Source organism: Penicillium psychrofluorescens (assembly GCF_964197705.1).
Source record: "Penicillium psychrofluorescens genome assembly, chromosome: 1".
Taxonomy (NCBI): Eukaryota; Fungi; Ascomycota; class Eurotiomycetes; order Eurotiales; family Aspergillaceae; genus Penicillium; species Penicillium psychrofluorescens.
Window position 1 is genome coordinate 761,204 of NC_133439.1, and position 14,617 is coordinate 775,820.

At 54.2% G+C, this 14,617-nt stretch overlaps 4 protein-coding genes across 4 annotated transcripts; 3 read left to right on the plus strand and 1 right to left on the minus strand.

Annotated features, from left to right (window-relative positions):
* Positions 1-274: 274 nt before the first annotated feature.
* On the plus strand, positions 275-2,691 carry PFLUO_LOCUS261 (uncharacterized protein; the record flags this gene model as incomplete). Its single annotated transcript, XM_073779778.1, has 2 exons — positions 275-277; positions 394-2,691. 2 exons carry the CDS (start codon positions 275-277, stop codon positions 2,689-2,691), a joined length of 2,301 nt encoding a protein of 766 aa, XP_073634359.1.
* Positions 2,692-3,898: 1,207 nt separating this feature from the next.
* Positions 3,899-6,417, minus strand: PFLUO_LOCUS262 (uncharacterized protein; the record flags this gene model as incomplete). The annotated part of the gene is made up of 2 exons (XM_073779789.1): positions 3,899-6,315; positions 6,366-6,417. The coding sequence occupies 2 exons, from the start codon at positions 6,415-6,417 to the stop codon at positions 3,899-3,901; spliced, it is 2,469 nt and encodes an 822-aa protein (XP_073634360.1).
* Positions 6,418-8,743: 2,326 nt separating this feature from the next.
* PFLUO_LOCUS263 (uncharacterized protein) lies at positions 8,744-10,416 on the plus strand (the record flags this gene model as incomplete). Its single annotated transcript, XM_073779800.1, has 2 exons — positions 8,744-8,933; positions 9,002-10,416. 2 exons carry the CDS (start codon positions 8,744-8,746, stop codon positions 10,414-10,416), a joined length of 1,605 nt encoding a protein of 534 aa, XP_073634361.1.
* A 640-nt stretch (positions 10,417-11,056) lies between these two features.
* PFLUO_LOCUS264 (uncharacterized protein) lies at positions 11,057-13,168 on the plus strand (the record flags this gene model as incomplete). The annotated part of the gene is made up of 3 exons (XM_073779811.1): positions 11,057-11,224; positions 11,298-11,407; positions 11,461-13,168. The coding sequence occupies 3 exons, from the start codon at positions 11,057-11,059 to the stop codon at positions 13,166-13,168; spliced, it is 1,986 nt and encodes a 661-aa protein (XP_073634362.1).
* Positions 13,169-14,617: the final 1,449 nt, after the last annotated feature.

Consider the following 14,617-nt stretch of genomic DNA (forward strand, 5'->3'; position numbering starts at 1 on the left):
GGCAGACGAGTTGTTCGGCTCTGTGACGAACCCGAGGTCGATCGGGCATTCCTCCCCCGGCTTCAACTGCATTCCTCCGGCGCAAACCACCTCATCGTGCTCGATTTCATCTCCAACTGGCCTCTGCAGCACCATTGACTGAGCGCTTCATGATCCACGAGACACGTTTGGCCGCAGCTCCCGCTGCGGCGACTATCCCCAGCCATCCCAATTAACCACCCACCACCAGCCTCTCCCTTTTCGACAAACGCCCCAACTTCTCCTTACACCTTTCATGGTTCATTATTGATTTCTTGCCAATTATTCTTCTTCTTATCTGGGAACCCCAACAGCCCGTTTCGTTTCCCTCTCACTTTGTCGTCCCATCTCCCGTTGCGCTCTCCATTCTCAGAGGTGTCTCACCACGCCTACGGCGCATCTGACGACGTCTACGACCTTTACGACCCAGCTCCGTTTACGACCTCCGCGCGGCAGCGCCAGCATTCTGCGCACCGTCCCTCTTCCTCTCATTTGGCCGAATCGCATATCCGTGATCCTCAGCGTCCGTTGCGACGGGTACATCGCCAGCCTGAGGTCCGCCGCCAATCACCTCACCGTCGTGCGGTCTCGCTAGACGCCTCGGGCATCCCCCCCAGACCGGCGCAGTCAATTCCGGTCGTTGTTGAACCAGCTCCGAGTGGCATTGCAGCCTTACCTCCAGCCCTCTCCGAAGCGCATACCGATAACGACGGCTCCACCGTCGACGACCCTTACCAGCTCCTTCATACCTCGTATTGGCCGCGGAGAACTGCCGGGGTCTCATCGCGCACCGCATCTGCCATCCTCTTTACCCTCGAGGAGGCCATTCGCCGCCCGTTTTCCTTTACAACCGATTGGGAGGAGGTGAATGCTTCTATGTCAGATATGGTAGGCGTTGCTGGTCCTGCCGCTCCGGTTGGTAATGGCCGCGTCCAAAATGGTGGCACCTCGCGTGCCCCGCAGGGCCCTGTGCCGGTGTCCTCATCGCAACCGCCGAGTGGTATGAGGACTCCAACCGACATCATGCGACAGCGTCGTGACCGCGAAGCTCGTCGTCGAGCCGAGCAAGAGGCCCGAGACAAAGAACAGGAGGAATTGAAGCGACTGCAAATGGGACAAGAACAACAGTCGCAGCCACAGGCAGAACAGTATGCTCCTGGCGTAGCTGCCAACCCACCAGCTCAAAGGGTCCCTCGGGGCCCTGCACAACCAGTGACAACCTCCGCAGCACCTGGTTCGGCTTTCCAGCCCACTGCGAGAGCAGCGCCAAGCGGTCGCAGACAAGATTATCCTTCTACACAGCCGACTGGAGAGCGATCTAGCCAACCAAGGCCACCACAGGACTCCGGCCAGCAATCATTGGGCGGTCATGGCCGAACACAGAGTGCGTCGGCTGCAGGAGTCGGTACTCAGGGACCTGGACTCGCCAAGCCTGCACAGCCTGAAACTTCTCAGTCTCTCCAGCAACCTCGGCGCGCCGCTTTCCCTCATGCATTTGAGCGCTGGGAAACCCTATCCTCGCACTGGGAGGGGCTCACCGGCTACTGGATCCGCAAGCTCGAACAGAACAACGAAGAGCTGGAGAAAGATCCGCTAAGCCAGCAGCTTGCCCGACAGATCACGGATCTATCTGCAGCAGGCGCCAATCTTTTTCATGCCGTTGTTGAACTCCAACGTCTACGGGCGTCCTCCGAGCGCAAGTTCCAACGTTGGTTCTTCGACACTCGAGCTGAGCAGGAACGTGCCAAAGAATTGCAAGCAGACCTGGACCGCCAGCTTAAGACCGAGCGAGAGGGCCATGCTGATTCCGCCGCCGCCGCCCAGATTGCCGAAAAGGATAAGACCCGAGCGGAGGACTTGCTCCGGGAGATGCGTCGGGAACTCCAAATCTCCAAGGAGGAAGCGCGTCGCGCGTGGGAGGAGCTTGGACGCCGTGAGCAGGAAGAGCGAGATCGGACCAACTCCCTGCGAAACGGAGAGCCCACCTTGGTCGGTGGTGTGCAGGTGGTGCCTATGATCCAAGGTCTGCCCAGCCGCCACAACACCCGCCCGCCTACGCGCGAAGGTCCGTACGCCGGCGGTCCCACTGCCACGTCCATGGGAGGTGCGGCATACCAAGGCAAAGGCGCAGACCCCGGCACGAGCGGACAGTACTATGAAAGTGGTGGCACACCCATGTCCCCGACAGAATCTGATCCCTTCACGGAGAACAGAAAGCCCGTGCAATCAGATCCCGCGACCTCCCGTCCAGCCTATTCTGAGCAATACTACGAATCAGCACACCAGGACGCGCCACCGACCTCCGAGCCGGATGAACATTCTTACGTCGGCAGCAGCGAAGCCGAAGACGAATTTTCCCACTACACGCACGATCCGCAGGGCAGATATGCGCCGGCGCTGTCCGAGGAAAGCGATGACTACGACCAGTCCCCCACGGACGAACGTCACTTTGTCACGGAGGGTGGCTACACCAGCAGCGCCGCCTCGTCGGCTCCAATGCCGGCCCCCTTCGTGCCTCCGACAGCCGACTACACTGGCTCCGGCTACGGCGGCTGGGACTCTGTAACTCCTCGACACCGCCATCCCACGCGGCTGAGCGATGTCCTCGAGGAAGATGAGGCCAGTCGTACCAGCCCGAGCCGCGCTAGCCAGGCAAGTCGTGGCCTTCTGTAAATACGTTCCGTCCAGTTTGAGCGCTTTCTCTCCTGGGTTTTTCACGATTAGGTTGATATTCCCTTAATGGTGCGTATGTAGAGGAGTAAGTAAAAGATGGAGACGAGAGCATTGTCTTGATTCCGCATTTGTGGCGAGTTTCCCTCCTTTCTTCTTGAGCGGGCAGTCTTTCATATTTGTCTGTTTTGTCTTGTGGTAATTGTTACATTTGGCGTCTTTTTTATTTTGCTACTGTTGTTATTTGCTCGCATTTTTTTCCTTGTCCGTCTTGTCTTTGTGATTTAGTACTTCAATGGCGATACTGTAATATTTTATTCCCCATAAAGCTTTCCCCAGTAATTCTGCTGGTCTTCTGAAATCCGATAATGACAATAGAGAACAGAGCTTGGAAATATGAATCGCAAGCGCCAGGAAGTCTTTCCATGCGTGAAGGACATTCCATAAAGTAGAGAATGGGTTAAGGCTGCAGTAAGCGCACAAGATATATATTCCTGCATATCCGTCCTTGGATCCCATCCCGAATCCATGCATCACTCTCAATACCCCTCTAAATGGATTTTTGATCGTAATTTCGCTGCATTCCTTTAACCAATTTCAACTGTCCTTCATCAGCAACATGATTTGGTTCAGTTGGTTCAGTTAGGTTGTTGCTTTGTTTGGACCCGACGGCCACCGACGAAACAAGGGGGGGAAATAAAGTCCACCACCAAAAGCAAAAAAGACACAAACATTTCCGCCACCACGGGGTTCAACTGTGTAGACGCAGCGTACTCGTCCCACCCAGACACCATTCATCGAAGTCTCCCCTCTGACTTTGAACTGGGGTCTAAGCGTGCTCTGGGAGATCCGAATATAGAACGAAACTCAGCATTTCAGCAAGGCTCATAATTTAAGGGGGCTGGATCTGGATCGGATAGGACGTAGCGACGATTAAGAGCGTTCTTTTTCATAAATGTTCAACCGTTGGACTTTCATTATTCTCTATGAATCAGAATGCGACTAACTAGAAGTACAGACAAAAAATAGATATCAACACCGATAATGCAACACAACAAGATCCACTCATACAGGCGTTAGTCTCGTTTTGATCCACCCTGAAGAAGTTGGCGGAACAAGATCGAGATCATGGACTCGTGACCATAACATGAGAGAGGCCGTAAATCATCAAATCAAAAGTAAGAGAGACAAAAATAAACCCCCAGGGAGTTTATTTCATTGTCCCCGTCGTAATAAGCATATCGCTCCTCCCAGGTCTCGAGAAGCGATCAATGCCAAGATGCTCCTTTCCATCACGACCAACATAGATCCCAAAGCCATAAAGAGGCAGCTCGCGCTCACTTGGCGGGGAGACGATGAGTCTTGTCACAAGATCGGTCTTGCTTCTAGGCTCGCGGAGCAGCTTATCAGTCAGCAACGGCGACTGATACAGGAAGCTCATGAGATCAGCCAATGTGCTTATATCGTGTGGCAGATAGCGATAGCGACGAGGGAAGATGGTCAGGAAAGAGGCGGCATAAACACCGCAGAAGACGATAAGGGCATAGAAGGCTGGCATAGCTGCCGAGATGCGGATGTCGTTGGATGATGGGAACCATAGCGCCATGAAAACGCCACCGGATAGGATGGGGATTGCGCCGAAGAGGACGCTAGCTAGTGAAATCCAGGCTACTTTGTAGTGCCCGTTTAGCAAAGCTTGGAATGTAACTTGGATTGGCAAGCTGGATGGGTAGGCGAGGAGAATGCTTTTCTCAGCGGTCGCGCCGTGCGGGGAGGATAGTTCGACGAATGGTTGGAGTGCGCGGAAGGAGACGTCGATTGGCTGCCAGATGAGGAAGAGGATGTTGCCTATTAAGGCTGGGATGAAGCTATAAATGAAGTTGGACGTGGAGAATGCGCTGATCGATGGTAGTGTGGGCAGTCTCGGAGCGAAACCGTCCTCGATGGCGTTGTGGATGAAGCTGACCAGGACAAAGGCTAGGAAGAGCGCGATGAAAATGATAGTCCAGATGATCACAGATGCTTTCCTCAGGTACCATGGTGTCCAACGGTAGCGTGCAGAGGGCGAGTATAGGTGGTGGTCAAACACATCGCTACCAAAACGTCCTTGGTGCTCGATATCAAAGCACACTCGGGCGAGGCTGTGCTGTTGGTTGTTTCGGCTCTTTTCTGTCTGATGCAGCGACGGTGTTCGTACTGGAGCGTCCGTTTCACCAATCCCGTAAAAGGTATCTTCCTTGCCTGACAATCGCCAGTAGCCCAACCGAAGGGCGCGCGGATCCAGAGTTTCCCTGACCGATGGCACCGTTTCAGAATGTTCAAAGTCGTGCAGAATGTTGGACCGCTGGATGATGGAGAACAGATCGGCCAGGCTAGTTGGATCCCACATCAAACCGGTCCAGCCTCGAGCGAAGCGAGCCAGTAGCAGTATTAGCCCAATGGCCAACACCCCGTAGGTGCCCACCAAGGCCCAGCCGATCGCTTGCACAGACGTCCACCTCCATGGACTTTGGCCGTCAACAGGGTAATACTTCACTTGGAACAGACAGCTCAGAAGGGGTATCGAGAAGAAGTTGGACAGCCAGATTGTGAAGAGAGAAAATCCAAGCATGGGTTCTCCATGCCTGAAATGGGTAAAGTCGGGGAAGATGAAATTCCGCGAGAGAATGGGTAGCTTCTGTATTACCCGGCCGAGCGGTTTCTCCGCGGCCATGATAGCAAAGGGTGCTGTGCGATAAACAGCGGCCTGGATGACGAACGTCCAGATTATGATAGGCATGGCCAGAATCTGGGGAAGAAACTCCATCACAAAGTATCGTGAATCACCCAGTTCCTTGTACCCCCATAGTCCGTGGTGCCTGTGGGACCAGATGTTGCAGAACACAACGCCGGCGGCCATCAGCAGACAGTACAATATCACCGGTGCTAGAGCCCATGGCCGTAGAGCAACCGGTAAGTAATCCAGAGGGGGATGCAACAAGCTTTGCTCGGGAGGGTCCACAGCGACAAATGTCTCCGGGTCCACAGAGGTTGCTCTTTGCGGAAGTGCCTGCGGCGATGCGGCTGCGTGTTGTTGTTGACGCATTGGAGGTGTGTGATCATGACGAATAGGCGTTCGCGCACGGGTGAAGTAGCCTAGATCCTCGTCCCATATCAACCGGTCCACAGGATAGTCGTCTCTGCTGGACACGGAGTTAGGTCTCCCTTGCTGGGCGACCCCGTCGCGTGTCAGCTGGTCAATTGCGAACCGGACATAGGGCGAGTCATCCAGACCCGGCGTGGAAGCAGTGCCCGTATAGTAGCGCGGAACAGGCCGAGGCGTCTCGTCGGAGTTAGCGCTGATGCGCGAAACTCTCTGCTCTCCAAAACGGACCGTGCTGGATGTGCCTGGGCGAGGGCCTTGTGAAACCCGTTGTTCCCGACGACTGGACTCGGCCATGGGTGGGCTTTGACGAGTCTGTGACACCGGAGATGGCGCAGATACATGAGAGTCTGGCGTCTGAAAGCGCATGGCGGTCACTCGGCTGTCTGGACTGGAGGAGGCGCCGCGATCAGAGAAGGAGTAGTAGTCGTCTGATGCTGCGACAGACTGCCGCGAATCTGAGTAGCTGTATTCGGGTTTGTTTGCTGGGAACTGGTCAGTATTTCTCTCAAGTCACACCCGCGCGGGTACATACTATTAACATTCCGCAAACTGAAGTTGAGTTTTGGGCCAGGAGGATTGGACATGGTTTGGAGGGCAGCCCCAAAATGCGCTGTGCATAGCAATTTCACGGGAGACGCATTCCAGACAGAAAAACTGGAGCTTCGAAGTGAATCAAAAAAACAGAGAGCTAAGGTGGGCTTATGTGCAGATGGCAGCGGTGGCCGTCACTCCCCAGCCTCCCCCAGCCACCAGCCACCGACGCCCAGTCCCGCCGCCAACAAGGAACTAGGCCGATTGGACTGAATGAGACAATATAAAAATTAACCCGATAGATCATAAACATTGTTCCAGATAGATGAGGGCTGGAATCGTTTTCATTGTGTAGATTGTATTGTTGATTGGCTGCGCCGATCACCCGCGTGTCCATGGGTGCGCCGAAGCTTGGCTCGATCTATAGTAGATCTATACTGCGTCGCAAATCCTAGCGATTCTGAAATTATTTCTTAGCATCTAATTTCGGATACATCCTCCATTATCAGTAGTTACGATTGAATTTCGTCCCTCTCGTTGCTCGTGTGTATCCGGAGTGGCTGGTCGCAAGACCCCTTGATTCTTCACCAGACTCTGAAAACCCGGAGGCTGTACTTTTGCAGTCAAGAAAAACGAAAACCGAGACAACCAATTTACTTAAGAGACAGAAATTTGACTGTAATAGCTTTGTCTGCCATGACTGGACTCCACCGCCATTTACGAGGTGTTATGGCAGGGGCCTGCAACTCGGCAGGCCCAAGCTGCTGGTATTTCTTAATAACAGACTTAGTAATTAGCTGCATGAACATGTTCGTAGTATATGCGTTGCTGCTCTTGTTGTGCAATCGGCGCTCATACAGTGAATACCCGATGGCAGCCAGCAAAGAGTGCGCCCTGGAAAAGATCGTTACGGCTTGTTTCTGCTGGTTTCTTCCGAGTCCTCAGTGCCCTTGCATTCAGACGCAGCCTGCCGTTCCGAATATTCTTGTTGTAGACATGTGCATATCTTGAACCATCTGTTAAAGAGATGCAGGTCCATGGCAACGGATCCGTGATGCTTGTGTAGCCATCCTTCGCGGATGCCTGTATCTCTTCGGACTGGGATACCAATATCAACAACGTTTATTTCTCATGTAACTTGACTTGACTTCTTGAAAGAATGGATCGACTTCTTGTGTTTTATATAGAAAAAACAATTATCCCCGCCAGGCAAGCGCGGGGGTGGTCAGATACTGGAGGGAAAGCTCTCGCATAAGCTTAATTAGCCTCTCCGACCCATCCCCTGGAGGGCCAGGATACGGTCGGGGCCTTGGAGAATGGGCCGTTATCTCCTTCTCAACCGGCTAAATTGGTATACGCGACAAAGGCCCATCACTAGCTCCTCCGCAATGGCATTAGCTCTTCCACATGGCTGTTTCAAGTAAACGTGGTTGCTAGCCGGTATGCGGGTTGTGGACCACCGGCGTCGAGTCCAGACTCCCCGGCCCCAGCGTTTTCCGGGGCAAGAAGCGGAATGTAATCTAAGAGAACGTCAATAACCGGACCCGTGCCCCGAAAGGAGAATCCGTCAATATAATCCCATAATAAATTGTTTGAAACGCAGATCCTGTTTCACCATCGATTGGCCGATTTCCCAGCCTCCGTACCAAGGCGAGATTCGGGTTTTCCTTGCCACACTCAAGCGAGGCCTGAGTGTGTAAGCAAGTTCGTGGCAATGATCAATCCACGGGACCAGCAGACATGGTACCAAGGCGAAAAGGGGTTGTACAGGTTCAACGGTCGGCGGGACGTGGAGAATGGACTGGTCAATCAGATTGCCACCCTTGGCGAGACCAATCTAACGTTAAGGGCATTTTCCCCGAGCTGGATTCCTGCCGCAGAGCGAATCAGCAGCCGGGCAACAGGGATCTGTGCTTAGAGTAGCAGCAGCAGCCGGGACATGGGCGCAAGATAGGAGAGCAGTCATTCTTATTGCATGGATCTAATAGACAAGTAGTTCCTTCAACAAGTGAAGCAGGTTCAGGACAGGAATCATCTGACTGCTGCCTCAGGCCACCGCATCGTCCAATCTGCGGTCCTCCTCGCCTCCCGCTTATCGTCGCCGCTGTCTTTTCTTCCTGACTGGCTTGTTCCGTCCCCCTCATTCGCATTCTTTCTTTCCCCGTCCTTCGTTACGCTTTCCTTCGTTCTTCTTCCCACCCACTCACTCCCAGCCTCCCCTTCCTCCCCCCCGCCTCAGGAGGGGTCCCTGCCAATGTCGCGCTAAGATCGGATCGTCCCCTTTGTCCCGGACTGTCACTTAGGCCTTGGATCTCGCTCGTTTGTTTCTCCTCGGCTCGAATTCTACCGCGACGGCGTCGCCTTCTCCTTCTCCCCATCATGCTGCTCAAGCCAGCGACGCCGCTCACCATTTTGCTGCTGGTCGCTTTTGCTCTCCTGTTGCTGTCGTGTCTTTCCACCCCGATCGTCAAGGGAATACCGTTGGCGACATTCCAGAATGTCGACTACGGTGTCTTTGGCTACTGTCACGGCGACAAGTGTACCAATATCCATGTAGGATACACGAGCAGTTCGTCTCACCCTGTCTTTTTTCGCTTCTGCCTGATCTCGGTGAACCCGGCGCTAAGTTCTCTCCAGATGATATCAATAGTACCGGCGACGACTTCAACCTCCCCTCGAGCGCTCGCAAATCGCTATCCTCGATTCTCATTGTCCACCCGGTCGCCGCCTTCCTGACCCTCATTTGTCTCTGCCTGGCGGCCACGGCCCATTTCCACGCGCCGTCGCACTCGCCTCGCTTTCTTCTGGCGCTTCTCATCCTCCTTCTACCAACTCTACTTGTCACTCTCCTTGCGTTCCTGGTCGATATCTTACTTTTCGTGCCACATCTCCAATGGGGCGGATGGATCGTGCTGGCCTCGACCATCATCCTTGTGTCTTGCGGGGTGGTGACCTGTGCGATGCGCCGGACTCTGGTGAGCCGCAAGGCGAGGAAGCGACGGATTGCGGAGAATGCGGAGATGAGTGGGGAGAACTTTTACAATCGCCAGAATTCCGCTGCGCTCGCCGTAGCACAACCTCCGCCGATCGAGACCGAATTCAAAGAACCAATTGTGGCCTCGCCTCCCACCGAATCGAACCCGACGTTCGCATCGTTCAGCACGGCTAGACGGGACAGCGATGACGATCGCACCCCGCTCAACGCTTCACTCACCTCCCGGACACCCTTGCACGATGTTCCGATACCTCCTGCGGACCGCCGTGGGACACCGTACCGCCAAGATGAGGCTGGAAACTTGCTACCCGCAGGCCCTTACGGTGCTGGGCCCATGACGCGAAACCCCTCGGACCCACGACTTCGTCCACAGTACTCCGATGGCAGTATGGGCTCTTATCGAGGCGGCGCGCCTGGGTATGGGCCTCGCGGCCGGGGTGGTTATCCTCCCCGTGGTGCTTATGGCCGTGGCGGAGGGCCATATATGGGTCCTGGACCTTACGGCCCTCCTCCCCCTGGTGCGAGAGGCGGCTACATGGGACCTATGGGACCCCACCGCGGTGGTCGTGGAGGCATGATGCCACCCCGGGGACCCCCACGCGGACCTCCACCGGTTGGCTATGGCGCGGGCCCGAATCGGAGCTTCGATTCCTACGGACGACCTGTTGGTCATCCGGAGGAATCCTACGAGCCCGCTATCGGCATGGCCGTTTCATCGCCCGAACCGGAACCCATTGGACAGGCAATTGAAATGACGCCGCAATCCCGGCGCTACGAAGCTCATTTGTCGGCCCAGTCCGAGCACAGCGAGCCGCACGCACTGTCGGTGGATGGGCAATACATGCCCCAGGAGAGCCCGACGAGCCTCTACAGTCGCGGCACCGAGTCCTACATTCCTGCCCGCGCTGGCTGGGGCAATGATGTTCCCCGCCCTTCTGCGTCCCCCGTGCCCGCCTCCGGTAGTAACTACTACGAAGATGTGGACCCGCGGTTCGCTCGACGACCCTCACCACAGGGGGGCAGCACAGTCCCGAACGCGCTGACTCCGGGCCGTTGACACGGTCAGGACTTCCTGTATAACGAACTGCTTGTCGTATAGAACCGAGCCCAACCCTTGCACAGTACACGCTTTCCGATACCCATTTTCACTTCTCTGACGAGTAATTTCATCCCGGCCGTGCTGGGGAGCGGAGTTCTGGCGTCCTTGTTCTCACCCGTTTCTGTCGGATGTACAAATGCAACGTACCGAGTTGCACCCTGTTCTGACCGGGGCTGTATCTATCTTCTCTTCCGTTAGCTTCACATATGGTTCTTTTTTTCTTCTTGTATGTATGTTCCACGGTACACTCTATTGCGAGTGGCTCTTCAACCAGGGCCGTAGACCACGTGACATGACGTCGCCGTAGGGATCGTCGATCGCGCCGTTGTTTGATGTTTGGCAGGCCCAATGGTGAGGCGTGGTGGCCGCCCCTGCTGTCATTTTCGGCGCCCATAAGCTTGATTCGGCGCTGCGATCAGATCCATTGCACGGGTTGATCCCCTAGTCCCCTCCGAGCCATCGGTCCAGGATCAGCTGGAAAAAATGTCCTTAAATGATCTCATAGGACTGGCTGGCTGCGAATTCCCTTTAACCCCTTGATTTTGTGCTTTTGCCCGCCAGCTACCCTGCTCAAACCTCGCCGTCTGGCAATCACAACATGAACGATCCCGGCCTCGACGATGCCGTCGCTGACGAAGCTGGTGCCCTCGACTCAAACCCGGGGCGCAAGGAGACGCAAAATGATCAGGATCCAGCTGAAATCGACGATCGACACCCAGAGGCTGCGCGGTGGTGGCTTGCAAACACCGCGTATCCTCTAGCGGCGGTACGAAGATACTCCTACTCCATATAAGATTAAAAAAAAAAAAAGGGCAGAGACTCATCTACTACGATTGCAGGGTACCTTTGGGCCGTTGGCCAGCGCATTCAACATCTGCTCCTTAGCACAGACATGGCGAATGCAAACCAAAAAAGGTGGCGGCTCCCTGGATATTGCGGATCCCAACTGGTACGTTCGAATCAAGCTTCATGCTCGAGGCAGTGATTTTAATTTTGGTTTAGGGTGATCGGGCTGAATGCACTTTCTCTGGCTTGCGCAGTCGTTGCGAATGTTACGCTCTCGCTGAACATGGCGCGTCGCATTCGGTTTGAAGTGGCCCAGCCCATCATTATTATCGGGTGGTACGCTTCATCGGTCCTGTTGATCGGGCTTCTCATCGCATTCAGAGTGGTCGGGGACGTTCCATCGCGTTCGGGCCACGTCTTTTCCCAGGCATACTTCTACGGGGCCTATGCAGCAATCCTCTACTTTATCATTTCCTCCCTGCTGGTGGTGACGGCCTACGGAGCATATCGGGGCCACTACAGCCGCGAGTACAAACTGACCACGAGTCAACGGACGCTGATGCTGCAGACTATCATCTTCTGTTTCTACCTCCTCGGCGGTTCCGCTGTCTATGCCAAGGTCGAGAACTGGCGGTTCTTGGATGCCCTGTATTTCGCCGACTATACGCTGCTGACCATCGGCGTCGGCAACTTCGCGCCTATCACCCACCTCGGACGCTCCCTGCTCTTCCCATATGCGGTCGGAGGCATTGTGATTCTGGGTTTGATTATCTCCTCGATCCGAACCCTGACGCTGGAGAAGGGTCGGCAGAAAATAGCGGATGTGTTGACCTCGCGCACTCGTCGGTTTCTCGTCAAGCAGGCCTATTCGGATAAGAATCTCTACAATCGGGTAGTGCCGCGCCTGGGAAAGGAGGCTGCTGATAGCGAGGGACGCAGCACACGCGAGCAGCGCAAGCAGGAGTTCATCGTCATGCGGCAAGTGCGACAGCTGGCGACGGTACAACACAAATGGATCTCCCTCACCATATCTATTATTCTTTGGATGGCGCTGTGGCTGCTCGGCGCGGTGGTATTCTGGCGCTCTGAGGCTGGTAGAGGTTGGACCTACTTCCGGGCGCTCTATTTCGCATACACAACCCTCTTGACCATCGGCTTTGGTGACTTGTACCCTCTAAGCAGCCTCGGCAAATCCTTCTTTGTGTTCTGGTCACTTCTCGCAGTCCCCGCTATCACCATCCTCATCTCCAACATCGGCGACACACTCGTCCGGTTCATGCGCGACGTTACTATCTTCGTGGGTGAAATCACCATTCTACCCGGAGACGAGTCGTTCGGCACTCGCATCAAGGGACTGATGCATACCTCCTGGATCGACAAATGGATTCGGGACACTACCGGCGAGAAGCCGACTGCGGAGGCCGTTTCGGACGTGGAAGCCAACAAGGATAACGACGGCAACACCATTGAAGCCGAGGAACACAGGAAAGAGGAGTCGGCGCGGCGACGCGGCGACACCACCGCCGAGAATGTGCATCACTACAACTACCTGCTGTTCCGCGAGGTGCGCAAGTTGATGGAGTACGCCACCAGCAATGCGTTCAAGGAGTTCGACTACCTGGAATGGGAGTACTATCTCGGCCTGATCTCGGGCAAGGACAGGCCCCGGGGAGATGGAGAGACCGATGAAGAAGATAACAGAGAAGTCTTTCAGAATTGGAGTTGGATCGACCGGGCGAATCCCCTGCTGGGCCAGAAGAGCGAGGTCGAGTGGCTCCTCCATGCGCTGACTGAAGTCCTGGAGCGGGAGTTGAAAAAGGCCAGTCGTGTGTATTATTCGTCTGAGGCGAGTGAGCGTGGGCAACGTGGTGACTCGGACGGCAGCCCGGGGAATACTCTCAAGAGCGAGCAGCAGGAGAGGTGATGTTGTAACTATCACTCGGGGGAGTTTTTTTTTATTATTATTAATAAGGGACTCTATGGCGTTGTGGACGATAGATAGTTCAATACCAAGTCTTTGTTTCGACATCTACACAAACAAGCCAATGTCCCTTGCTTCGATTAGGTAACCTTGGTGTGTTTTAAGTACAAAAAGAGCGTAAGTAGTGGGATTCGCGCTAGCTAGTAGAACACGATTCCTGCCCCCATCACTTTAATCAAACATGTTCTTTCTTCCATACATAACCCTCGCTCTCGGCGCCATGCCCCAAGAGCTTAGGAGTCACAGCACCTCGCAATGCACTGCTCTTGGCAGAGAGCCGTGTCGGAGACACTCAGACATTCTGACCCGCATTCAGAAGTGCAGGACACCGGGCAGGTGGCTTGGACATGGGCTCCGAAGAGGAACGCACTGACGGCGATGGCGAGCTAGGGAAAGGTTTGTTAGCTTATACGCTTCCTGCATAGTTTGAAGAAAAAAGGAAGGCAAAAGAAGAGAGGAAGGCTAACCACACGGAAATACTGCATTGTGATGACAGATGTCTTTGAACGGAAGTTGAAGGTTGTAGAAAGGGCTTGAATGTGAATGTTAGATTGGATCCTAGCAAGGGAGTTGAGCTCTTACTTATACCCACGCGCAGGACGACTCGGGATTATCAAGCTCCGGTCTTTGAGTACTTGGAGAATGGCCCGAAATTCGCTTCCAACAATGGAGTGGAGACTGGAATACTGGTTCGTCTAGCACTCCTACTCTAGATTTCACAGCAGTTGTGGCTCGGGTCCATTACTTCGTTGTCTTTTGTTTGATCAATCCATTCCCGGTTGATTTCTATCTATGTCATCCTTATTACAGGAAGAAATATGGGATACGCCGACATGAATAAAGGAAATCTATGAAGTGCTAGCAAAAAGACTCCTTGATCTTATCTGATCTTCTATTTCTGGTGGCACTCCGCCGCAGGATCAAACAAGTGGAGACCAAACCAGGGGGAACCAAGCATAGTGTTGGAAACCCCCCAGTTCTAGCCCTCGCGTTCCGTTGGGATCTACCAGAAGTGATCGTGTAGCGCGCCTTGAGAGGAAAGCGTACCTAGTAAATTCGGGAATCCTTTCCCGAAGCGAAGGACCCAACACGTGGATGTTCTTGACCTAGTTACTGTATTCTTGTTTATGTACTTGCTTCCATGGATTTGATTGATCTATCCTCTGCGCTATGTAATCAAATCATCATGTTATTTGACCCGCTACGCTGCTCCCAGGACGGGAGATCAGTGGGTGGCTTCTTTCGGTTAGCGCCCAAAAGAGAAAAAGGATGGTGGAGTTGTTGGTTTCTTCGTTGGTTTTGAGTAATAGTAGTAAGCACGGAACGGGGATGCAAGGTCGTACGATGTTCAGGTAGAATCAATTCGGTGTAGATGGAGTCTCGTAGTCTTGG